Source organism: Myodes glareolus, chromosome X (assembly GCF_982192425.1).
Source record: "Myodes glareolus chromosome X, mMyoGla1.1, whole genome shotgun sequence".
In the NCBI taxonomy this organism is placed as follows: domain Eukaryota; kingdom Metazoa; phylum Chordata; class Mammalia; order Rodentia; family Cricetidae; genus Myodes; species Myodes glareolus.
In genome coordinates, this window is record NC_142053.1 from 99,183,897 (window position 1) to 99,209,816 (window position 25,920).

A 25,920-nucleotide genomic window follows, 5' to 3' on the forward strand; every position below is an offset into this window, starting at 1 on the left:
AATGGAGGTCAGATTGCTGAGCATAAATTCTTGTTCTTTTTTTCTATCTTCATTGTGTGAATTAGATTTATCAAATATCACGTTTTTTTGTATGATTGCTGTGGATGTGCCAGTGCTATTTTATGTTTTGTGTTGTCTAGCATATAACAGACACTGGGCAAATGTTTGCTAAAGAAAGGGGATACCAAGCTATTGTATCCAAAATAAAACTTGGGATTATTTGTAGTCATCTAGTAAGTGTATGCAATTCCAATATCAGAGCATCCTAAATTTTATTGAAAGTTTCTCTTTAAAACATAACAGAAAACTGAAACGCACAAATAAAAGTACACCAAAAATTAATGGCAAGAAAAATCATTTGATATTTATAATCAAAGCTGTATCTTCAAGTTGGAATCCTATCTCTTAAATTTCTTGAGGCTAAGGAAAATGACTGAAACTTGTCTTTCATAGAATGATGTTGCTCTTGTAGATATGTATTAGAAAGCTCTATTGACAGACCTCATACCATCAAGTGACTGCTGTTTCAGGCAATAAGATAACAGACAATTACAATCATTTCTATTTTACTGTAGAAACATTTTACCTAATCTTCTTTATTAGAAAGTAATTACCTCATTGTTTTTTATTTAGTTTTACAACATGAAATAATTTTTTGTGACTTATAGCACTCTACATTCAGTGTAATCAGAATGTGATGATATCCAAATGAATCATATTATATATATATATATATATATATATATATATATATACACACACATATATACTAAAATTCAAATTTTAATTGGATAAAAGTTAATATGTATTGACATATAATAGTCCTAGAAAATGTATGATCCTTGCTTTTAATGATCATTTCTTTACAATATATTTATTTTTACTTGATAACCCAATCTGACACTCTATTATTAGAAGAAAGTTAACAATATTTTTACGAATGTTTGTATGTTGTACACAAAGTAGTATAATGACTGTAGTTCATATTCATAGCATAAATTCATGCCACTAGCTTATATATATAATTATAAACCAAATTTAGCAATAGTCTACTATAAAATAACTTTATACTTTGACACATTTATTATTATAATAATCCATGTTTACTGTTCTATTGATATTCTGCCCTTTATATATCATATGTGCATAAAATAATAAGGTTCTTTTAACTTCCATGAATATTTACTTATAATTCCATCTAATTTCATACATAGTAATATATTTGGGCTAGAGGGAGTCAGTAAACTAAAAGGCCTATGTTAATATAACTACATAGAAATCCTAGTTAATTCAGTTAATATTCTCATGATTCAGGTTCTTGCTTATGTTAAAAACTTTGTAGACAAAATGGTTAACATTTGTAGAAATATATTATTCAGAGATTTTATACTCTATTTAGGTTGTATCAAAAAGTCACTGTAAACTATTAACATACACTGCGAATCTATACCAGTTCTAACCCTACAAAATTTTACCAAGAGTTTTATTAATAAGCTCATAAATTATATGCAAACATATAATGTATATGTATTCATCAGTTTGTTTTCTAGAAAACAGAACTGCAAAATTATTCTGTATTATTAGATTTATCTTCCATTGCAGAGAGATAATTATTGAAAAGGCTACATATAAAAATAAATAGTGAAAACATTTATGAAGTGTGAATATGGAGGTAGGAACTGTGTTGTTGGTGGCCGTGATAGAGGAGTGCGAGAGAGATTCAAACGGTGGGGGAGAGAGAGAGAGAGAGAGAGAGAGAGAGAGAGATTTGTTGAGAATATTTTGAATAAATACTTGAAGACCAAAATGGAAGCAACCATGCAGATAAACAGGGAAGAATGCTTTAGGCAGAGAGAATATGTAATGTGAGATGCATTTAAGTTACAGTGAAGATCACTTTAGGCGGAGAAGAATAAAGCAATACAATGAGAATGTTAGAGTAGAGCAGTGACCTAGCCAGGTACTATTAGGTTTTGCAATTTATGGAATCACTTTGCATTTCACTTTAAAATAAATATGAACGAACTGAAAGGTTTTGATGTGACATAAAATGTATGTATGTTTTCAAATGATGATCCTGTTCATATTGTTAATAGGTAAAGTGGATGAAGATTTTTGGCTGAAAATTAAATAGAGTTAATAAGGCAGTTCATGGAAGAATAATTGTGTTGATTTTTAAGATGTAGTGATCTCAACTTACAACTTGTTATAAAATCATGAAAACATCAAGACATATATAATGAGGATAAAAAGCAGTAAATACCCAAGAAATGGTCACAGAAACATTTCACCCTTAAAGGAAGGAGGGGGGTGTCTATGATCAATAGTGATTACCAAGAAACAGCTGAGCAATCGACTAGTCTAGCTCCAATGAATACCTTTTTCAGGCATGTCACATGACACCAGTACCAAGAATATTAATTCCCTTATGTTTCATGTATTTATAAATGAGTTATTGTATGCAAAATATAATTCATACACAGATTTTTCTGTTTCTTATCTGTTCTTTTTCTGCTACGTAAATGTTCCACCTCTGATTACTTTGCTGTTTAAAATAAAACTTCCATATCTATTCAATGAGATTCTTATGTTAGTTAATTCACGTCTCATTTGAAAATAAGTTTATTTCAGTATTACCCCTTTGTGTGCTTGTGTATAAGTATTTTTTTTGCAGTATGTTCATATGTGTGCACAGGTGTTCTTGCAGAGGAAATAGTCTAGCCACTCTCATTGTTCTTCAAATGCCATCACTCTTGTTTTTCTAAACAGTCTCTTTCATGAACTAGAATATTCAGACTGGTCGGGGGGTGGTGAGAGATCCAACTGCCTTAGGTAGGATCACAAATTCATGTCATAATATCTAGATTTTTCTCTCGGTTCTGGGGACTAAACTCAGTTCCTCATGCTTGTGCAACAACCACGTTATCCTGAGCTGTCTGTCCATTCTTCAAAGCTTTACTTCGAAAAGTTGCCTTAAATGTTAAATTACATGTTCATAGGTATTTTATTTGTTCACTAATTTTGGTTGATACCAAAGCTCTAAAATCAGTTGTAATTTTTCTTTTTAGTATTTCTTAAATCTGTATGTCTTTTCAAAATCACCTAAACATCTATATGTTTTAGAATTCATTAACTTTAATATTAATGGGCTTTACATCTCTATATCGATCAATTTATTATTTTACATGCTTGAGGTTTGCTCAGTGTCTCAGTTGGAGTACTAGAAGTCTTAATGATTGTAGGAAATCTTAAACAATTGCCATCTCAGAAATTGCTTTTCTTCCTATGAGAGTAGTATTTCTCTATTTTCCTTGGTATTATGAAAGTGGCTCATAAGATTCGAAACTTTGGCATGGAGCTTATTTTTATTTCCATAATGCTTCTAGTACAAAGCTATGTATAATTCTTGCCTTTAACTCTCCCAAAATGTTTTCATAGCCATTAGGTTCAATATCATAGATGATTATTTATTTATGTCTACATTTGGAAAAAATGGGTTTCCTCTGAACTCATATTTATCCAAAATCCCCATGCATTGTAAAATGAGGGATGAAAATCAGTCATTATACTGTGCTCTTAGAAATCCATTCTAGCTTCACATATATCTCTTTCCTAAACATCCACTGAAGTATCAAGCTACACAAATAGAAGAAAAAACAAAAAAAATTATCAAAATCAGAGAAACTATTACCATCATCAAAATCTAGTAAAAATAGATTTATAGAACCTTAACATATGTAATTTCCCTCTTAACCTTCATGATGTGTTAATTACAGTATTTAAGCTGAGCAGATGAAAATTCTATAACCAAGTGACTCCTGGGTCAATAATTTCCTTGGCAACTACTATTAGTCTTTTCTATTCACAACTTCATTAACAGAAGAAAAATTTGTCTCTAAATTAGAACATTGTTTATTTTCCAAGGATGTTGCATTGACAGCTAATAACCTTTGTTTTAACTTCAACATGAATAAAAATATCTATGTGTAATTATGCAAAGAAAATGCTTTCCCATTTACTTCTCAAGAGTAACTTCTCTTCACTACGTAGTAGAAAATAGAATATAAAAATTGTGCTTTGTGAATAAGTATGAAATCTAGGATCTGACATTATTTTATATAAGGCATTGAAAAGAGCACTGAAATTAATTTTTATGTATTTCTGTTTAACATTAAGACAGTTACAAGCAATGAAAGCATAAAGGTAACTTGATACTTTCACTATAATGCTTTTTATAATGAACAATAGTTCCTTATAACTCCATCAACCATGAATTGCTCTCCATTTTTCCATCATATTGTTCTCCATCAAACATGAATCCTATCAGCAATCTCAAATGGCATTTTCACTTTCTACTGCACCTGTTCAAATATGAGGGCCTATAGATTCTATTCTTCTCATAAAATTTTGGGCACTCCCATCTTAGATATTCTGAGACATTCTAGAATAAGGATACTTTGCTTAATTCTGTTTTTACTCCAAATACTTGAATATAAATCTTTATTCCTACCACATTCGGAAACTACTGGATTCATTTAATGTCCTCTGTCTCTTAGATATGAATTTGGATAATTTCAGTAGCAATAAAAACAATATGAGGATGTCAAAATAATCAAACTAAATGCTTAAGAAACAAAGAGAAAATACTGTACAAAAAACTTAATTCATTAGTTAGTAGAAAAAAATGTCCACAGTATAAACATTTTACATAGTTAGTTAAGGAATAATTTTCATTATGTTTTTAGTGATTTCTTAAAGTGAATATTATAAAACATTAATTTCCAACAACTTTTTAGGAACAAATGTTTTGGTAATGCATACTGTAAATTTGGTCAATAAGTTTTCTGATTACTCTTGTATAATAAAAGTTTTCCTTCTTGATATACTTATTGAAACTCACTTTACATTCATTCTTTAAGATCCTAGTCTCAAATTTATTTCCATAGCATCCCTACTTTGAGAGCACTGGTAATAATAGTGCTTCTTGGGCAGTAGTCTCCATATCCCATTTTGTATTTGTAAAGTATTTTTAAAGCTGAAACTATTAGAAGGTTGTATGCCAAAGATTCAGTATTCATTGTTTCTAAATGAAATGGTGACTAAATGAGTAGGAATAAATACACACTTATGGATTTAAAAGAGTTCACACAAAAAATCAAACTTTTAAAATTCTGGAATGGAAATGAAATCGCTGTGCTTCAATATAGAAGAGACATATTTATGTGAGTATAGCAGCACAATAGCATAAATGGAGGTAAATATTCCATAATTGGTGATAAACAATAGAGCCCCTAGAATTTTGCTGAAAGTGTAAGAGACATTAGTGACTTAGCATCAACGTATTATCTCAGAAGGAACATATATGCCCTACAGCAAAGAATATAATGTTGTTAGAAAGACATTGAAAGTAGAAATTGGAACTAGAGGCTGTTGAAATAACACAGAAGAGAGTTAATGTTTTCAATTACAGTATCTCTAATGCAGATAGCAATGAATGATCTGATTCAAGGTCAAGGTAAATTAAAAAAGGGATTTAAACTTAACATTATATAATATGAGATAAAAAAGAATGGATGATGCCTATGTTTTAGACCTAAATAAAGGATAGCTTATCTTCCTAAAATCTGGGGAGTTTTGTGGGCACCAGTTAATATACATGGGACTCTGGGAAACAATTATTCTATATCAGGCTATGCTGTGTTTGAGATACCTCCAAGGCATGAAAAGTAAGATACTAAATTTGATGTTTGGGGATTTAAAATTTTTAATAATAGTATCATATATGTGAAATTTGTTTGCAAGTTTCCCAGGGAAACTTAAATAGTTTTTGAAATTGTCCTTCTTCAACTAAATAGCTATTGGTATGTTTCTTTTGTTGAACAGGCCATGCATGCATTCTACCTGTATATTTATTCTAAAAAAGCACTAATGCTTTTTTTAACTGAAAACATAAATGGTAATAGTTCATACTGAGAATATGGACACAACATATATGATACAATGTCAATGACTCTTATTTTTATAGCTTCCTGTAGAATTTAGTCACATAACTTCTATATTCATACAATACTCTGTTCTTTCCAGCATTTATCAGAATTCTAGCATCAAAATGTTTTTGTTGTTCTTATTTTAATCAGGAAGATAAATTAACAACACTGAATATCTTTTTCTACTTTGGCTTAATTTTCCTCTTAACAGAAGAATTTTGTTTTGAATTCCTCTATTCAAAAGTAAATACATACATACTTTTGTTTTCTATACATAATAGTAGGTGATGTCTGAATGTATTGACTCTAGCATTTTGAAGATCATGTAACAACTATTGTATTCAATATCTATTGTTGATGAAAAGTCTTCTGTGAATATTATTAGTCTTCAGCTATTAATAGACTTTCTTCATTGTTTAATGTCATAATTTCTTCAAGACTAGATAGGTATGGGCACACTGTTGTTTTTCAGCAGTAGTAGATTTTTATTCAGTGTGAAAAGTCATGTAAACTGAAATCAATTCCAAGTTATTAAATGCCACATAGTTATATAAAATATTGTCTTTTCATCAGATCCTCCAATGGTACAGTCTGGAATCCTTCAGATGAGTACCACAGAACACTTTTTATTCTAGTTTCTAAGTCGTTTAGAATTTTCAGCAAAGCAAAGTTTCCTTAGTACATTCTACATTTAAATACATTCTTACTAAAATAGATACATGATTTTCTGCTATGGAGCTTATGAAGCCTTTACATTTTTACCTTCGTCTTTATTTTCATGAAGATGATAAAAATTTAATAAGAACTTTATCAGCCGGGTGGTGATAGTGCACACCTTTAATCCTAGCACTAGGGCTCAGGAGGTAGGGGCAGGCATATCTCTGTGAGTTTGAGGCCAGTCTGACCTACAAGAGTTAGTTCCAGAACAGACTGCACAGCTAGAGAAACCCTGTCTTGAAAAACAACACCCAAATAAATAAATAAATGAATAAAAAGAAAATTTCATAAGAACTTTATCAAAAAATTTGTGTAGACTCATACCCTTCATTGATTGAGACAAAAGTTTTGTCTAAAATATCTGCTAATATTGTTTGGCACCACAATAAATACTTGCCCATAGATCAATGTGTATTGATCACAATAGATTAGATAAGGTTATTGTTTTCATCCTATTTTTAAATTTTTATGTTTATTTTTTTCCTTTTTTTAAAAAACTAAAAATATTGTTCTCATCTTAAACAAATGACCCATAATGAGCCTAACTGTCCTAATGGCTTAAAAGTCACTGCTTCAAAATGTGTAGATTGCATCTCTAACTTAAAAGCAAAAAAATAGATTCTATAAGCTAATTTAATAAGCTAAGAACTGTTTTATAACTGTTCTATCAAGTAAAAGCATAATTATTCTACTAGGACATTGGGAGGCAGTTCCAAAGGAAAATACTCACCTTGAAAGGATGATGGCTAGGATTTGAGTTCAAGTACCAGAGCCATGCATATTACCTAATCTAATAATATATATTATATCTAATTATATATATATATTATACTTGCTATATGTTATGCTATATATCATTATTGACATGGTAGTATATGTTGGGACTCTAAGCCCTAGAGAAGCAAGAGGATAGATTCTTAGGTATCCTGGTAGATAAATAAGCCTATATAACTCGTTGGTTTCCAGGCTAATCTGAAACCCATTCTTCTTCTACCAATAATTGGAACTTAAAAAACAGTTGGTTGGAAGCTGGACAACAACACCCAAAGCTGTCTTCTCACTTAGAGTTCAACCTGCACCCACACACATGCACATTTAACACCACCTACATCTGCAACCAAATACACATGAACATACGTACTTCCTTATATACAAAAATTATCCTACCATGTTTGTTGCCTGCTATTGTAAGCTTCAGCAATTTATGCAATATTATGCTTATAATATTAAATATGAAAGATAAAAGACTTTAATGTTCAGTCAGCTAAACTTAAGACTCAAGGTAAAATAATTCCAGTATTTTTCTTTTAATTTTTAATTTTTATATTTTAAGGCAGGTTGACCGACCTTGATGTCCTGGTTCTGGGACCTAGACCTCATAACTGCAGTAATTACAGACATGCACCATCATCACTGACTAGTATTTCTTAATTTTTTTGTTTTTTGTTTTCAATTTATTTGCAATACTTAGCTGCAATTAAACTTTAGACTATTGAATTTCATAAAACCTTTTATATTTCTTAAGAATATAAAAAGAAGCCACAATAATATGCCATGTATTGTCCCATACACAATCAGAAGACAGTTATTTTAATTACTTTAGGCATGTTACAGTACATTGTTATAAATGAAATTAATAATATCACAGAAAATATATCATTTTGGAATTGAATCCCATTCAGTTTTTAGTTGCACAAAGTGAAACAATCATTTTGTCTCAGACATTTATATCCTGGGTTTATGATGCGCACTTCCCGGAAATGCAGATGATGGTCATTCTTCTTTACCTTCTAAGAACTTGAATAAGGAAGAAAAGTATATTGGTCAAAAAGTCTCTATTGTTTCTACCCTGATATGAATAATAAAAAATGATTACATGATTTTGAATAGCCTTTTCCAAGAGGGTATCAGAAATGGTCCATTCTGTTGTTTTAAAAGGACTCTCTTTTCCTTTCGGATTCTAGTGCTCTAGTGATGAAAATTTTATTTACTCTTCCATCAAATAACAACTTATCATGAGTCATTTCGTTTGCCTAATGAGCAATGTGACCCGCTAAGTGCCTAATCCAAGAGTAAAGACTGTAGTAGTAATATCAAAGTCAAGGAGATGACCTTATTTAAGTCAAAATAACATATTTCATAAATAGCTTTATTCAGAATATATATAGTAAGAAAGTAAAATTAGCATGGGATGATCTCAGGAAAGCAATGCATATTTCTGAATTAGACAGTGAAGTAAATAAATGTATGAGAAATTGACAAATTCACATTGCCAATGTTATGAAAAATGATGCAGCAAAAGAAATTAAGATGTTTATATTTTCTCTTTCATTTTGATTAAGGGTCCTTTTCCTATCATTTGTCCTTTGGTCTTTAATCTGGAAAATTAAGCTTTTGAGTTACAGAAGCCCAAAGTGAGGGGAACTACTCACTTTTAGAATTTGCAATAGAAGTTTGTTATTGAGCCTAGATTTTTGGTGCTGTTAGTCGGCTTCTGTTAATAGAGTAGTAGTTGCAAACACATACGTGGGTTTGCCAGTAACAACTCACAATTTGTGCAAAGTTGAGTCTTCGAAACTGAGCAAAACTGCTCTCAATGTCCCGCCAGCGCTTGCTGAGCTGGATCTGAGTTGGCTCCACTGCCATTGCGGCCCCATTCTCAGACAAGCCCTCAGCTTGCCTGCGCACTGCATTCAGCTCCTCTTTCTTCTTCTGCAATTCACGATCAATTTCCTATTGAGCAAAATCAATACAGGGCCCAGGGCAGTTAGCTAACCACATCAACCGACCTACAAGTAGCAAATACTTCTCTCAGAAATTTCATAGGCTGTTGTTCCTTTTTTTGTATTTTTATCATTTCGAAATAATGGAAGGTGTCACTGTCATCTTCACCCAGCAAGCCAAATATAATTTTATGTATCATTTGAATGCTCAGTTTTAGATATTCTAATTAGATTATTAAATGTTTCTTAGCATTCTGTTTCTTTTGAATTTTTCTGGTGCTTTGAGAATTGACCCAAATTTAGAGTGATTCTTCACTTATTTACTAAGGATAATTCATATAGAATATAATTTAGAGGGTAAGTGACTACTTTATTTTAAAGGTTTGAGGAAATCAACAGAGAATGAAGCAAAATAAAAAGTGTAAAATAATAACAGAAAGAAAACATCTTTGGACAATTTGCAAATAAATCTACAGAGATTTGACAGTGATATGAAAAGATGTTCTGATGAAATGAATGTGCTAACACGAGAAAGAAGTCGTCCATGTACCGATAAGTCATTAGTTCATCTGGAACAAAGATACACAGAGTCAATTACAATTGGGCCAGAAGACACATGACAGTTAATAATTCATTTCACATTGTCTAACATTTTATTCATTCAACATTACGTCAATTCAATAACACTCAGTACAATACAGTTACTGAAACAAAACACAATACAAAGAAATACATCAAAGCACAGAGCAAGCTTATAGAGGAAACCAGACACATTTTATACACGATCATTGTAGGTTATGTTAATGGAGTTAAAATCTAGCAGCAAAATCTAGTATTACCATTCTAAAACAACTTTACCTTTATTTTCCTTTCATCTTTGGGTTCAGGTAGGCTGGCTAATTTTTTTTCAATGTCATCCAAGCATTTCAGGAGATCATCAGCCTGCCTCTTGTACTGATACCATTGGTGAGAAATTTCTAGGGCTTTTTTTCTTCTTTGAGACCTCAAATCCTGTTCATGATGCAGATATTATTAAAATATCAATATATGTGGATAATATACTCTTTCTTCAGTTATTTATGAAAACTAAGTTGAGACCTTGTCTTTTTAATTGCTTTGTAAAAATCACACATAAAAACAACACAGAGACAAATTATTAAATTATGTATTTATGCCTTAAGATCTATGTACAGAAGCTAAGAAACATTAGTAACACAAAGCATTATTCTTTGAATTTTCAAACTTGATTACAAATCTCTTTTACATTTAGTTAAGTCTTAGTTTTCTGAGAAAATGATTGCATAGTACATTTTAAACAATTTCATATATAAATACAATGAATATAACGAGTTAGTTACAAAAGTATTAAGCTATACTTGACTTTAAAATACTTTAAATTCTCCTGAATAAATTGGGAGCATCGGGACCTTGGGAGAGGATTGAAAGGGAGGGGAGAGGCACGGAGAGGAACAAAGAAACATGTAGAGCTCAATAAAAACCAATAATAAATTATAAAATGTATATATTCCACTTGGGGCTTATCAACAAAATTAACACATACTATATACATTCATGGTTGTAGAAATGTTTATAAAGTTAGACCATTAATATTGTTGCTTAAAATTTTAGTTATTTTGGAAACTGAAGAAATGTCTCAGTAGTTATGAATATTGGAAGGTCCTGGTTTGACTCCCAGTACCCATATAGCTGCTCACAACCATCTGTAACTCCAGTCCCAGAGGATCAGATATTATCTTCTGGCCTCTTTGGACAATTTATACACATTGTACACAGAAAAAAATGCAAGAAAAATACCCATATACATAAAAATTGAAATCAATATAATAATTTTTAATTAGCTATTTTAAAGTTTTTACATGCTTATGTGTAGAAGTATAACTATTCTTTATAAAGCTATGATTGTACATGAAATTAAATATTAGACAACCCTTATTTTTCTTTCAATGCAAGCCTAGCCAACATTTTTATTTTAGTAGATCACATTCAAAGTATAAAAATAATTGCTATTTCAAAAAGAGTGAATAGTTTTCAATCACCTTGGTGATTTAAAAAACTCTTTTAATAAATTTTCAAAGGAGAAAGTAGTATTTGTCTGGCTCATAGAAGTTTACTCAAAATTTTCTGAAATCAATGGAATTCGCTAAACTATCAATTTGTACCCCCACTGAAAAGCAACAACTCTATCTACAGATTCATTTCATCAAAGAGTAGCAATTGTGCTTTTTATGCAAGTTAACATGAATTTTAAAAAATACCAACAAAACACCAAATGTTTCATTGCTTTGGGAACTTCAAATCTCTCTTAAAATATTTTATAATAATATAATTACAACTACTTGGTTAACTCCATAACTGAATTTGATATAAGTTGGTTGGCAAACAAAGTTGATTTTTATTAATTACTTGTGGCATTAAGATTTACTATTTATTTTAGTTTGTACTTTGTGTGTCATTTCTATATTCCATGTAAAGGTAATACATGCCTTGGAAGCATCAGATGGAATTCTGCTCCCCTTACCAATATATTAAGGTTCAGTTTTGGGACTTATTGAACTGTGACTTATTCATGATACAATGTACATATTGGATAAAGGACTTGATGGTTATACATCTGATAGTTTTTTGGTTTCAGTAAAAAGTGGTAATGTGCAAAATAGAATATTATTTTAAAAAATAAATATTTGTTAGATTATGGAAGATGACCTCTAGATACTACTGACCAATAGTACAATATCCTCCTGTGACTAATCTATAAACTTCCAAAAGCTTTTGTCACAGAAGAGTGTGAATTACACAGGTTTCTGATGTTCTGTATTCATTATGATTTGCTCTTACATTCCCCTCAAGGAAGAGGTCTTTTCTATTAACTGTATTTATCAGCAGTTACCTTCAGAACACCTGTTGGCCAATTAGACTCTCCTTGTTGATTCCTTGCAGGCACAAGATTATGTAATTACATTCTCAGCATTGTTTCTTTGGTTAACAATAAGGAAAAAGGTCCTACCCACTTATTTGCATATAGAAAGCAGACTCCATCCACCTACTAGGCAAATCTATCTATATAGCTATATAGGTTTAAAGCAAGGATTCACGATGAAAAATATTACAATTAGCAATATTAGAAATAAGCCATGAAAGAAAATAGAGAATATTGCAAAACATATACAAAAATAATGCTTCACAAAATGTTTATCATATCTAGTTCCATGTCAAGGACTGCATAGACAGCATTAGAGAAAAATCAACAGTTATTCTCTTCTTGCACAATACAGATGGGTCAGAAGAATACTTAATTGCATATACTAAAGATGATAGTATTTTTCAAGTGCATTATGAATATTTTTGAGGGGTTTTATAAAAATGAAATTGGGCTCGTGTAGATGCCTAGATGTCTGCTTTTACAAAGTATCTGTTATAAACAGAGTGAAGTTTATGATATTTAATGATCAAAATCCAGGCCTTACTAAAGAAACAGTTACCAAAATTCTAGATCTACCATATAGAAACTGCAACAGTTTAGGGAATAACAAATGATTATTCTGGCAATCAGGACAAATATAACACCAGCTTAAAGAAATAAAGCATATTCGAAAATAAATTTTTAAATACTGTGAATAATACTTTTGTATAGCTTGCAATATTACTAAGAAAAAGAACAAAACAAAGTTTATGGTCCATATCTCTGAAAACTGGTTGCACAAGGAAATCACAAATCAAGCACACCATTAAAAGATAAAAGTAATTTTCTGGTAACTAAAATTCTTAAACAGATTTTATTTATGTATTTTTTTTACCCTATACATACAAAATCACAGGCAAAGCACATTAGAATTTGAGCTCTAATACCTTGAGAGCATTATGTTTTGTCTGTAACAGCTGCTGTTTTATCTTTATTTCCTCTCGCTTTCTCTCATCTGTGATTCTTTGTTGTAAGTTGTCTCCTCTTTGCAACAATTCATTTACAGTACCCTCATTGTCTTCACTCTGATTAAAAACAACAAGTACAGTCTTCATTTTGATTCTTAAAATGCTGTACATTGTTAACAAAGATAAACATATTTAAATACACACAAAAATTGAGTTTAAAATTTTTAAGGAATGCTGTCATAAAATAATATGCTCAGAATATTTCTTTTATGTTTAGATAAAAAGCAAAGTTTCTGTGTAACTCTTCTAAAGAGCAAACTTTGAATGACATATGTATGAATTTGGAGTGTAAGGCACTTTAGATCATAGAAGTTATAATTTACTCTAAAATATTCTTTTGGATTTTATTTATATTACTTTTAAATATATTTAAAATATATAGGAAAATAAACTAATCTCGTTGCTTCCAATGGTAACTATACATCTGTATAGTAAATTTTACATACTAATCTATGTTTTATATTTAAACCTAAATGGTCAAATTAAGTATTTGGAGTGGTAATAAAAACAGTGGAGAAATTTGTAAAATATTGAAAATGATAAATTTCTAAAATGACACAAAATTATGCTAGGTTTAAGCAAACAAAATAATAATACTAGTATGTATTAAAATAACTTTGAATTTTTTCAGTTCTCTTCTCTAAGAACAATGGTTTAATTTGATTTACTTAAATATATTATTTGAAAAAGTGCTGTTGCAATGTTATTGAAATATTGATTACATTTGTGCATCTCTTGTTTCTTACCATTCAACTTTAAATATGAAAAATATCTACTACAAAGGCATAGTATGCAATGGTATGCAGGTATGCCAATGAGCTAATGATAAATGACACACAAATTTCAAAAGACACATTTATGTATACATTTATATTATTGTGTATGGTAATAAATGTAATATATGTAAATCTATGTCATATTTAAATTTTGAAATACAACAGAGGACTTATTATTGTGTTTAAAAGAAGTGGGATTTTTTTGTATAATTGTCTATTAGAAGTAAACAAATAAAACTAATTTGTTTCCCTAAATGAGTATTCTATGGCAGGTTGTTACTGAAACTGAGAAGTAACAAAATTTTTTGGCATCTTCACCCTGGAATTTCTTCTTTGACATGAAGTAGAGGTAGCTGGATCTCAGAATTTCAGGAAGTTTCTTCCTGTCTTTCTTTCCATGAGTTGAGATGTGAAGACCACTAAACTTCTTACATAAGGAGTACTGATTAGGATAGCTCCAAAAAGTTAGAATTATTATGAATAGAGGCTAAAAGTACTGGGTAGAAATATTTCTCCAATTGCTCTATATTATATAGCATCTAAACATATATTTCCTCCAATGCTGTTTTCAAGCGTAGTCTAATATATCTCTAGAATTGATAAATATATGAAAATCTCAAGTAGGACACCTATGAAGGTTAAATATGCTACAGTGGGAATGACAGTGGAAAAGGGGAAAAGAACATGTGAAAAAGTAAAGTGAATGCAGCATAAATATACTCAGTGAATAGTGATGTGATGTAGAAATAGTCAAGCCAGAGAAAAAAATAAAAGATATTTTGAAATTAACTGGGATTGGAGGAATTTGTTCTTGATGTACAGATGTAAAGGCCACATGTACATATTTTTTCGTTCCCATTAAATTATATATATATAATATATATATATACACACACCTTTGGTAAAAACCACTTTGTTAGAAACTTTGATAGAAAATTTTACATTTCATACAATTGTTCTTTCTATTACCAAAAGTATCAGGTATCTATAAGACTATAATTTCTATTATATTTTAGTTTACATCCTAAGTGACTCCTATTCCCCTTTACATTTTGCCTTCTGAATTTAAAAATGAAAAAGCGAGCCAAAATACAATTGAACTATTTATTAGAAGTTGAAAGTGTTTCCATATGTTCATAAGATGATAATTTGGCAAGTATAATAGCATGTCAAAAGGAATACTTTTCATTTAATACAATCATTTATAATAATACTATGTGAATGTTGGTATTCTGAGAATTCAGTTGGAGACATAAGTTATAATATTTCTTTTCAAATATTTACTCATTTTCATTCCCAGTTCATTCACACTTTCATCATAACCAATTTACCATATCTTTATTGAAGTCTTCCTCTTTCAGATTCACCCCCTGCTGAATTTCAGCCTCCAGTGGTTCAAGCAATTTTTGTATATCTGAGTTAAACTGCTCCAATTCCTTCAAAGGAATGGAGGCCTAAAAAAAAAAGATAGTGCTAATTTAAATCAAGATTACTTTTTATTAGAAACATAAACCAAATGAAACACATTTATTCAGCCCCCTGTTGCTAAAATAATGACATGCATTATGTTTCCATATTAAGGTTTCTGAAGGTTTTGAAATACAACTGGGAAAGTACCTGAGAATGCATATATGGAGAAATACTTGTCATCAGAGCTGGACATACATGCAAGATAATGTGATTCATCATTGCAGAATAGCAAGACAGTCGGTTTACACATATTTGTCTGTGCTAATTTCTATTATTTTAACTTAAATTTTACCTTATTTTAGGCATTCTGTTAGTATAAAGTTAAATAAATATGTCTGTCCAAAATTGCCACAATAATCAATAACAGTAACCTTGGGGAAAATCTGGAATTTTTACCTTATTTTTAGAAAAGCCATGTGGCAATCTGTTTAAATATTTCACATGCTAAATTTAGGATGGTATAAATTCCTGGCTTGTCTTCATAAATCAATATAAGCTTGCTCCAGGAATGTTTTCTTAGGTGGCACAAATATATCCTTATGACTAAAACCCAAATATTTCACATACTTCACAACATATTTAAATATGAAATTGATACTGATCATGGTCTCAACATTTTTAATAATCCATTGATCTCCTACATAAAATACTTGAAAGTGCTTGAAAAGACATTGAAAATAAAATATCCAGAAAAACAAGCAGTCAAATTCTGTTAATAAAGTGTATTTCTTTCACACTTTTAAACATTATGTCGTATTTAAATATTTTAATATTATAATATTAGGAATCATTTTTCACCTGACCAATTTAAAAAACTAACAGATAGCAAAGAAAATATGGTTTTCTTCCATAATTATTTCATGTTATGGCAATAAGAAAACACCCTTGCATTTTATTCCCAAGTTTAGGTTAATTTTGTGAGGTTTGGTTCCTTTCTCTTCTTTCCTAGCCATACTCCCAGTAATAGCATGATATTGTCATTTTTAGATGAAATGTTCTGAAAGAAAATTTGGATTCAACCTCAAGGAAAAACTGAGTATTTTATGGTAATCTGTTACTAGTTGGATACTAAATAAACCATTGCTATTCATAACAGTATAACTGTAATATGAAATGTTAATAATGACACATCTTCAATGTTCTTCTCCCTGTCCCATGAAGGGTTTAAAGGACCCTTTTAAAATAAGTTACTATAATAGTATTTCTTCTAATTTTAAATGATTTGTCATTTGAAATACCTTAAGTATTGGAAGGGTAGAAACTACAACCTTTCAGTTATCGTAATACCACCTCAGTTCACATGAATATAGGGTGCAAATGTATATGTAATACCTGTCTGGTGGTAATTTAAATTATTTTTCATCTTTGCTGATACTCAGTGAGAACAACATATTGTTCAACATGACTTTATGGACAGAAAAGCAACCCTTTCACTAACTAGATACCAAAATAATGAGTCTGTTTGTGGTCAGATTCATATTTTTTTCTCCACCTGCTTCTTTGTTAGCTTATTACCTGTCCACAAACTCAAACAGAACAGTTTCAAGGGCTCAGTATGTGGTTTCTCTGGCCATGTTCAAATTCCTCTTTCATATCTAATTAATTGTTTTCAAAGTCCAATGCCTTTAAGTTGTTACATTTAGGTATGAATTTACTTTTGAATTCCAGTCTAAATTTTACAAGAGCTAATCAATTTCTTACTTAAGCTTATTATCTTTTCCTCAAAGTATATAGGGCATCATTTTACCTTATTTTATTAAGACCACATTTCTATTCACAGACAACCATTCTCGAAATCATATTCTTGGCTATACATTGTCAGATCTTGCCTATCTTTGCATCTAGTAAAAATCAAATATAAATCAGTTGCCTAAGGTGCACTTTCTTTGTAGTCCCAGTAATACCAAAGATCTCCAAAATGGTGTCCAATTCCCTTCCTTACCAACAAGTTTCATCCATTGCAATGTACCGAAGTCAATAGGCCCCTGACTAAGCACTGATGCAATTGTGATTTTTCTGCACAAGAACCTTAAACAACTACTAAAAACAAACAAGAATTAGGCTCCATCATGCTAGTCAAGTCATTGATTTTCCATAATTTGCCAAATGTAAATGGACTAAATATTGTAAATATAATTCTTGCATAATATTTGTCTTGTATATGTAATTTTTCTATGTTAAAGTTAAAACTGTTCTTTTTAGCTAGACAGAAAAGGGGAGATGATGTGTGAAGTCCTTCAGTATATGTGCTGTTGTATTGGCTAATGAATAAAGCTGTTTTGGCCAATGGCTTAGCAGAGTGAAGCCAAGTGGGAAATATGAACAGAAATAGGGAGAGAGAGTGGGCAGAGTCAGAGAGATGGTACATAGCTGCCTAAGGAAAACAACTCCAGAATGACAGAACCTTACCGGTAGGTCAGAAACTCGTAGCAAAACACAGATTAAGAGAAAAGTGTTAATTTAAGATATAAGAGCCAGCTGGAAAAGACATCTAAGCTATGGACCAAACAGTATTATAATTAATCATATAGTTTTGTGTGATTGTTTGCATGTGAGCTGCCAGGAAATGAATGTACAGGCTGCTTCCACAATTCATCCCTTAACCTTTCCTTGAGGAATATTCTAGGCTTTATTTACATCTTCCTGATATAGGATTGCTTTGTAGGTCATTTGGTCCCTCTGTATTATTGTCTCTCAAGATTCTTATAATGTCCCTCATCTTCTAATAAAGGACATAATTTTATATTGATATTGGGTCTTGCACACTAGCTGAGTAATCTTAGCCAACATTTGCTTTTATCTTTTCTAGGGCATGGAATATTTTATTAGTAACACTGGAGGAAACACAACAACTAATTCATACAAATGTTTTGAGGATCAAGTGTGTTAAATATTTACCTGATGTAAAATAAATGATCAGTAAAAATTTATTATCATTGTCTCTCAAATTCATATGCACATGTGTGACACAAATTAATGCTCAATATATCTTGCCTCAAATGTGCATCTCTAAATCGTAGCCATTGCCTGATGTTACTATTTTGGAAATGTTTCTGGAAGAAAAATATTTCTTGGTTTTATGTTTTTATTTTTCCAAATAACTAAAAAAATCATTTATTTCTAATGTTAGCATAGAAAAATTTGATGTCAGTTTGGTAAACTGTATCAAACTGGAAAGAAATCTTGAGGTATTAGCCTGTATTATAGAAAATATTCTCAGTGAAGAGGCTAATGTACATCTATTTTGTTTTCTGAAGTATTTTTATTAGAACTTATTTAGAGAAATAACTTCAGAATAAGTGAAACAAGATCTATCAACTATTAAAACAGCTTTGTTTCATTTTAACTATAGTCATTTCTGCTATGGAATATGCACTCCAATATATTTTTTCTAGAAAAGTAAGAAAACGTTACTATAACATTGTAATGCCATACCTGAATGAATGTTGCAAGGAGTCTAGCGAGAAATGGATACATAACACAGTGTTTGAGATCAAACACAGAGGATTTTATGTGGTAGACAAATACTCTACCCTGAGTAGTTGATTTACCAATATGCACAAATTGTAAACAGAAAATTCAAATGATGTGACTGATGTTCTGCAATTCATATGTAAAATATAGATAAAAGACATGAAGGGCATATCGTTATATAAAAAATAAAACCCAAATGAAAACAATAGAAAGTTGCTAATAACAAAGTACTGATGTAAAAAGACTTTTGGAAATACTGTTGCAAAAATGAATACAAATTCACACAAATAATAGAAACTTAAAAACTGTTTTGGGGGTATTTTATTTTGTTTTGTTTTGTTTTGTTTTGTTTTGTGTTTAGCAAAATGCGCAGGGTCCAGACTTCTTGATATAAAACCATTCTACATTTGATAAAAGAATATTATTCAAATTAGACATTGGAAACTACAAGTGTTCTTTAAAATGAATGCTCTGAATGAATAGGTAGAAAGTATTTGCAGATTAAAATTGGGCTAACATAAAGATACGTTTAGGATTGGGACTTTTTCAAGTTTTATTAGAAGTAGCAAGTTTTTAATTGCTGAAAATAAATAAGCAGATACTAAATAGTGATGTATTATCTCATATATTTAAAATACATTTTGAAATAAGTATTACCTTAAAATATAACACCTCATGATTAAATCTTTTCTCTAAGTTCAAGTGAAGTGTTATTAGTAGTGTATCTCAATAGACATACAATGAAAGTCATAAATGCCATTTAAGATGATATAGTTGTTGAATTAAAAACAAAAATCAGCTAAAATTATTTTATTATAAATAAGTCCAAAATTTTATCTTCTAAATAACAAAATTAAAAATTATTTTTTACACTATTTAAAAACAAATATTCAAAATGTACACATATTTTACAGTTATAGCACATCTTAATTTAATTTAGGCAATTTTTGATTTATCAATAGAATTTTGGTACAAGTGTAGATTTATTTTCTTTTATTCAGGACAATTGATAAGATTTAGTATTCATTATTAACTAGAAAGGTCTATGTGGAATACTATCTTATCAAAAGTATTCAAAATGTGAATATTCAAAAATTTTATTGGGTGACATATACATTAGTCATAAAATATCAGTCTCATTTACATGCATTTTAAATTTTAGATCATTTTTTAAGAAAAATATTGTAGGTAGCCCTTTGTGTGTAAGAAATTTTAAGTGAGTTTTATGTGGAATTTCAAGATTTTCTATCACTTATTTATTATTTGAAACCACTTTTCACTATCTCTTACACTTGAATTTAGCATTATCTAATCAGTGATGTGCTTTTCCCAAACAGATTTTTTTCAATATTTGAAATTACCAATACCTTAGTCTGCATTTGCATACCAAATATGACCTGATGCTTTTATATGACAGAATGGTTATTATATATATATATTACAAAATTTTAAGACATCTTGCACATTGATTTATCATGATCACTTTTCACAATTTAATTGATGAATAATCAGCTCAAATATTTCAACTATTTGCAAGAAAAAATGAGTCACTTAATATATATGTGATTACTATTCTCTATATGAGAAACTAGTAAAACTAGTAAAACCTAATTGCTGTCCTTAATAATTCACTAGTTTACCATCATTGCATGGTTTCAAATTCTAATGAGAAAGACATTCTTGCTAACCAGTGAAAGTTTTCAATGTCATGCTTTCATTGTACATTATTTTGAATTATTTTGCAAATTATCAGAAGAAATGGATGATATGGAAGTGACTGTTGTTTCAAAGCTCACTTAGACCTTAGTGTGGTGATGCACATCTGAAATTTGGGTACATTGGAGGCTGATCTAAAAGAATTGCGAGTTGGGATCAGTCAGACCTACATAATTAAGCCCTGCCTCATAACACAAGCAAAATGTATGAGTAAATAAACTCATAAATAATTAAAGTTCAGTTTAATGTACTAAGTTTATAATTTTTGCTTTCCAAAGTTGAATTATGAAACATTCTCTATGTTAGTGGAAGGCAATGATTGAAAATCATCTTAATTGTCAAATAAAATACTTTTATTTAATTAAAGAAAATTTGTGACCACATTAAAGTTAGAATCATAATTATGTTACATTATATTAGGTAATAAACACAGGATAAGTTTTAGAATATACAGAAAATAATACAAATGAAGTTATAATGACGTTAGAGAAGCATATATCAATTATTAGTTGCACAATTTAATCTTTTACTTACCTTTTTATATTAAGAACTTTAGCATGACCGTGCAGTTACACAAAAATACATAGAAGATAGAACATAGAAAACTTTAATAAACAGATAAATGGACACAAAGAAAGAAGAGACAGAGAAACTGAGAAGGACAACACGTTGTTTTCCTTGATATTTTAATATTCCTTTAAATTACTTAACAACTATCAATTGTGCTTTGTTGAAAAATTGAAGGACTAATGATACTTAAGGCTCTATTGAAGCTTTGGCATTAATGGTCACTTTTATCACAAGCCAACAAAGAATAAAAACAACTGAACAAAATTAAAATAAATTACAAGCTGATTCACTAGATTTTGAAAGACTTTATAATCCTTTAGTCATGCTTTATTGATAATAAAATATTAGCTTTTTTGATTAAATATTACTTCAGCCTGTACATATACAATCACATAGTAAAGCACATGTTTACACAGATAGCATTGTAAACATCTGTTAATCTTGACTATGGAATCTTAGTCATCAAAATAAAAGCACTAGATGGGAACACAAAGTGGAATTGAAACTGAAAATTAATTATCCATATGCTGCGGTATGGTTTAAAATACCTTAAGCTTTATCAGCATGTTTCTCATGTTGCAGGTTTGAAGTAGTGTTTATCGTTACACCAACTAAGCAGGGAATGAGGAAAAACTAGCTAATGACACTTAAAAGAGTAAAGGTAACTTAGGGACAACTAACAGTTTTCAACAGAGAAGAGACTAATGGCACGATATGGACAGTAATTTCAAATACTCCTGCGTATAGAGTAAAGAAAACGTACAAATATAAACAAGATTTTTTAGAAAGCTTTATCTGTGTAAGGAGAAAGAGTAACAAGTTAACAATTTGTGGGCCTACCGACTTTTTAAATTTAAATTAAACTATGAGAATACTTATGAAAAAGTGAAGTAAATTATGCAGTGGCTCAAAATCACATCATTCACTATTGGGATTGGTTTGGTAATAGATATGGTAATTTATGTGTCAGGTACCAATTTATTTAAAATGCTTTATTGATGAAAGTATGGCTAAGTTTTGCAGTTCAATAGGAGGATTACCCAATACATTTCTATTGATGTTTAAGGTGATAAAATAAACTTCTGGGTTACCCGCTTGAGAATTTTATAAGTACTGGTTGTGGAAGACATTGATAGATCAAGAATCATTGGCTAACTTCATGTTAAGTGTTCCTAAAAGTATTTCTCCTTTTCATGATTTGAGGGGTCAGTAGTATCAAATGGAACAGGAAGGATGCAACTCTAAATTATACTGAAAATTTGATGGGGCTAGATAGATTAAATTTAAAATGATATCATTTTTGAAAACTGCATTTTCAACTTTCTACATTTTATCCACTCAGGCTTTCTCTTTAGATCTTTGTGATTTTAAAACAAAATGCACCAAAGTTACCATTTAAAATAAAATTAGATATAATCAAACTAATATATCATAGATCAACCATAATGATTTTCTGACAAACAGGAGTAAGACACTACGTTGATAATCAGAAAAACAAAACAAAACAAAACAGAATGTTCTAAGCAAAACAACTGAGATCTAAAACTTCCTAAGTAGAACGTCTAACTGTGAGAAATTTGGAAATACAGGGTGTCTTTTATATCCTCATATAATTGTCTAATATTATTTTTGTTTTTATGTTACTACAATCAGTAATCACCAAATATCTTTAATTATAATAAATACCATGCTAATAAAACTGAAGGAGTTGTATCAAATACAGTGTTCATTATATTCAACTACATATCAGCATTCAACATATTTAAAATAATTATAAGAGAATATCAAAATTTGAATATATTTTACTCTACTGGCTGTGTAGTCAAATATAAACGTGAAATAATGTTATTCGAATAGAAATTCTATAGAGTAGTTCAATTCTTATTCATTTCAGTTAAATTTAAATAGCATGTGTATTATATAGTTTGAAAATGAACCTGTTATTATCATTAAAGATATGAATTATAGATCATATATATAACACAATATCTGCAACTTTTACCCATAATTTTGATCTACAAACACTTGCTTTTCTTTGTAGAAAAACAAATCATGCATATATTTATATAACATGGATAACTGTCCCAAATTAAGCACTTTAGCTGTTTTTTGCTGTCAGAAAAGGTGCTATGTGAGAAGACGATTAGAAACAGATTTTAGATTGGGGGAAAGATAAGCATATTCATATTACAAAACTGACAACAGCAGTTATGTTTTAGTTAAAATTACTAAGTCTATGAAATCTTAATTTGACATTTTAGGTCACATAAGCTGTATTGCTTATTTCACTTTGATGTTTAAGAGATACAAAGTATCAGTCTAATGTATTAATCATGATTTCCCCCTCCCCACAAAACTATGTGTTAAGGAAGTCATGTGTTTTGTGTGTGTGTGTGTGTGTGTGTGTGTGTGGTATATTCTACCTTATATAGAAAACCTGTCACATGTCTCATTGGCTATCTCAAAACTCACTATAATTATCTAAAAGTCTCTAATCTATAGAAAGATTAGATTTATATCTGCTGATGGTGACTGAATGTCAAAAAAGCGGGCATACTTAATTATTATAGCAATAAAACATTAAATATTTAAACATATGATGTTAGATTGTCAAGATATCATTATAATATAAAAATAAATACATAGAAACTGCTAGAAAAATTTTAGTTGTGATTTCCATGGCCCATAAAGGAATTTAAAGAATAATCCATAAATATATCCTATGGCATATAAGTCTTAGTGAATTACTGAAGACAGGGGAAAAAAGCTCAACTTTTTAAAAATTGTTTGTCATCTATTTCAGGGAAAATATGTAAATTGTCCATTACTTTCAATAATAAAATATTTTAGATATGTAGAAGTCATATGCATATTTTTGCAGTATTTTTCAATAAAATGAAATAACTGCCTATGTTGAAAGGAAAGAGTTTTATGGATTATAGTTAAAACTCTGAAAAACATTGAAACTTGGGAAATATATCTTGAGCATATATAATTGCTGAATTTCAAGCACAGACTTTCCCAATCAATCAGTTTGGAATACTAATCAATCATTGAGTTCCTATTTTCATGACTCTCAATGACAAAATCTCTGAACCAATTCCAAATACCTCTAACTAGGTAGTTCTGGAGGTAGGCTCCCCTGGTACATTTGCATTAATATCACCCTGATACTTGTTAATACTATCAATTTTCAGGTTTCTCCATACTTTCACTGAACAAGTGTCTCCTAGTGTGAAACTTTTGTAATCTATGTTTCATAATCGCCCAAATTTGTACAAAAGTTGGAGAGTTCTCTCTCGATTAAAACTTCTTTATATTCCCATAAATACTCCATTATTCAAAGTCCTCATCCAGACTATTGTGATGCCTGCCTATCTGTTTTCCCTAATTCTAGACACTTTTCAATTTTGTTCTCCTCACAAACCAGGGCTCTATTCTTTCAACAATTCATGAAACAGAATAATTATGAAGTCCTCATTGCATGCTAAATTAAGCAAATCTCTTAGTCTTATTGTCATGACTTCTTTGTACTTTGTCTAATCTACCTATTCAGTTTTATCCTCCACAACTATGGTTCGTGCCCCATACCCTCTATCTCATAAGGAATCTTAATTTGCTCTCTACTGCTGGAGGGATTTTATCGACTTATCCAAAATTCTTATCTCCTCAAAGGTTTTGGAGTGACTGTTAAATTCACTTACCATGAAAATGACTCTCAAACCGTTATTCATGAATGTATCCTGAATGTAACTGTAAGTTACATAATTCTATCGCATCTGAGCTACCAATAGTGCCACCATAGGACAAAACATTCTGTTCTGGGAATGGTATATGGCTGATAAGAATTCATCTAGACAGCTCCTTTATTCTCTATTCTATATTCACTAGTTCCTTAAGACCCACCAACAACCATTTCCTCAAATGCTAATTCCTCTTCCTTAAGATATGGCTTCTAATAGAATGAAGAGAAATAGTGATTTCCAAAAAAGTAGCATTAAAAAGTAACTTCCTTTTGTCTTTCAAATCTCTTTCCTATCCATCTGTTTCAGGGCACCTTCTGTTCCTTATAGCATCCCCTTGACAACCACCTTGTCATTAAACTCAGATACTCTAAAGTAAAGAAAGTTAAGCAGCAGTATCACTGTTCATTTCAAATTTGCCAGAGATTCTTAAAGGATCCATTATTTAACTTTATAGTTATGGTCTACTCCATTAGAACTATCATGTCCTTACACTAATCTCAATGATTAAGGAATATTACAGGTTCTCAACATCCTGGATATTTGATCAATTTAAATAAATAAACAGAAAGAGGTAGTAATGTAAGTATTTTAAGTGTTGTATTAGGTGAGGTAGAACTTTCTAGTATTTTAAGTCTAGTTGACTACCCTTTAGACTAGTTTTTGCCAAAAACCAAAAATTGCAAAAGCATGACATCTTAACCCTAGTCCATTCGAGCAGAATCCAGAAAGAAAAATAAATTGTTCTTTTTTCCTTTGTTTGTCAGTTATTACCTTATTTCTCAAAATATAAGAA

At 30.2% G+C, this 25,920-nt stretch overlaps 1 protein-coding gene across 8 annotated transcripts in view; it reads right to left on the reverse strand.

Moving 5' to 3' along the window:
* The window catches only part of Dmd (dystrophin), a 2,257,783-nt gene that overhangs the window by 1,170,254 nt on the left and 1,061,609 nt on the right, over nucleotides 1-25,920 (reverse strand). For all 8 annotated transcript variants that reach the window (XM_085684598.2, XM_085684595.2, XM_087902601.1 and 5 more), the window contains 4 exons: nucleotides 15,483-15,605; nucleotides 13,295-13,432; nucleotides 10,286-10,438; nucleotides 9,255-9,437 (listed from right to left, as the gene is read on the reverse strand). In XM_085684598.2, the coding sequence (XP_085540724.2) occupies nucleotides 9,255-9,437; nucleotides 10,286-10,438; nucleotides 13,295-13,432; nucleotides 15,483-15,605 (597 nt within the window). The remainder of the gene's footprint in view (nucleotides 1-9,254; nucleotides 9,438-10,285; nucleotides 10,439-13,294; nucleotides 13,433-15,482; nucleotides 15,606-25,920) is intronic.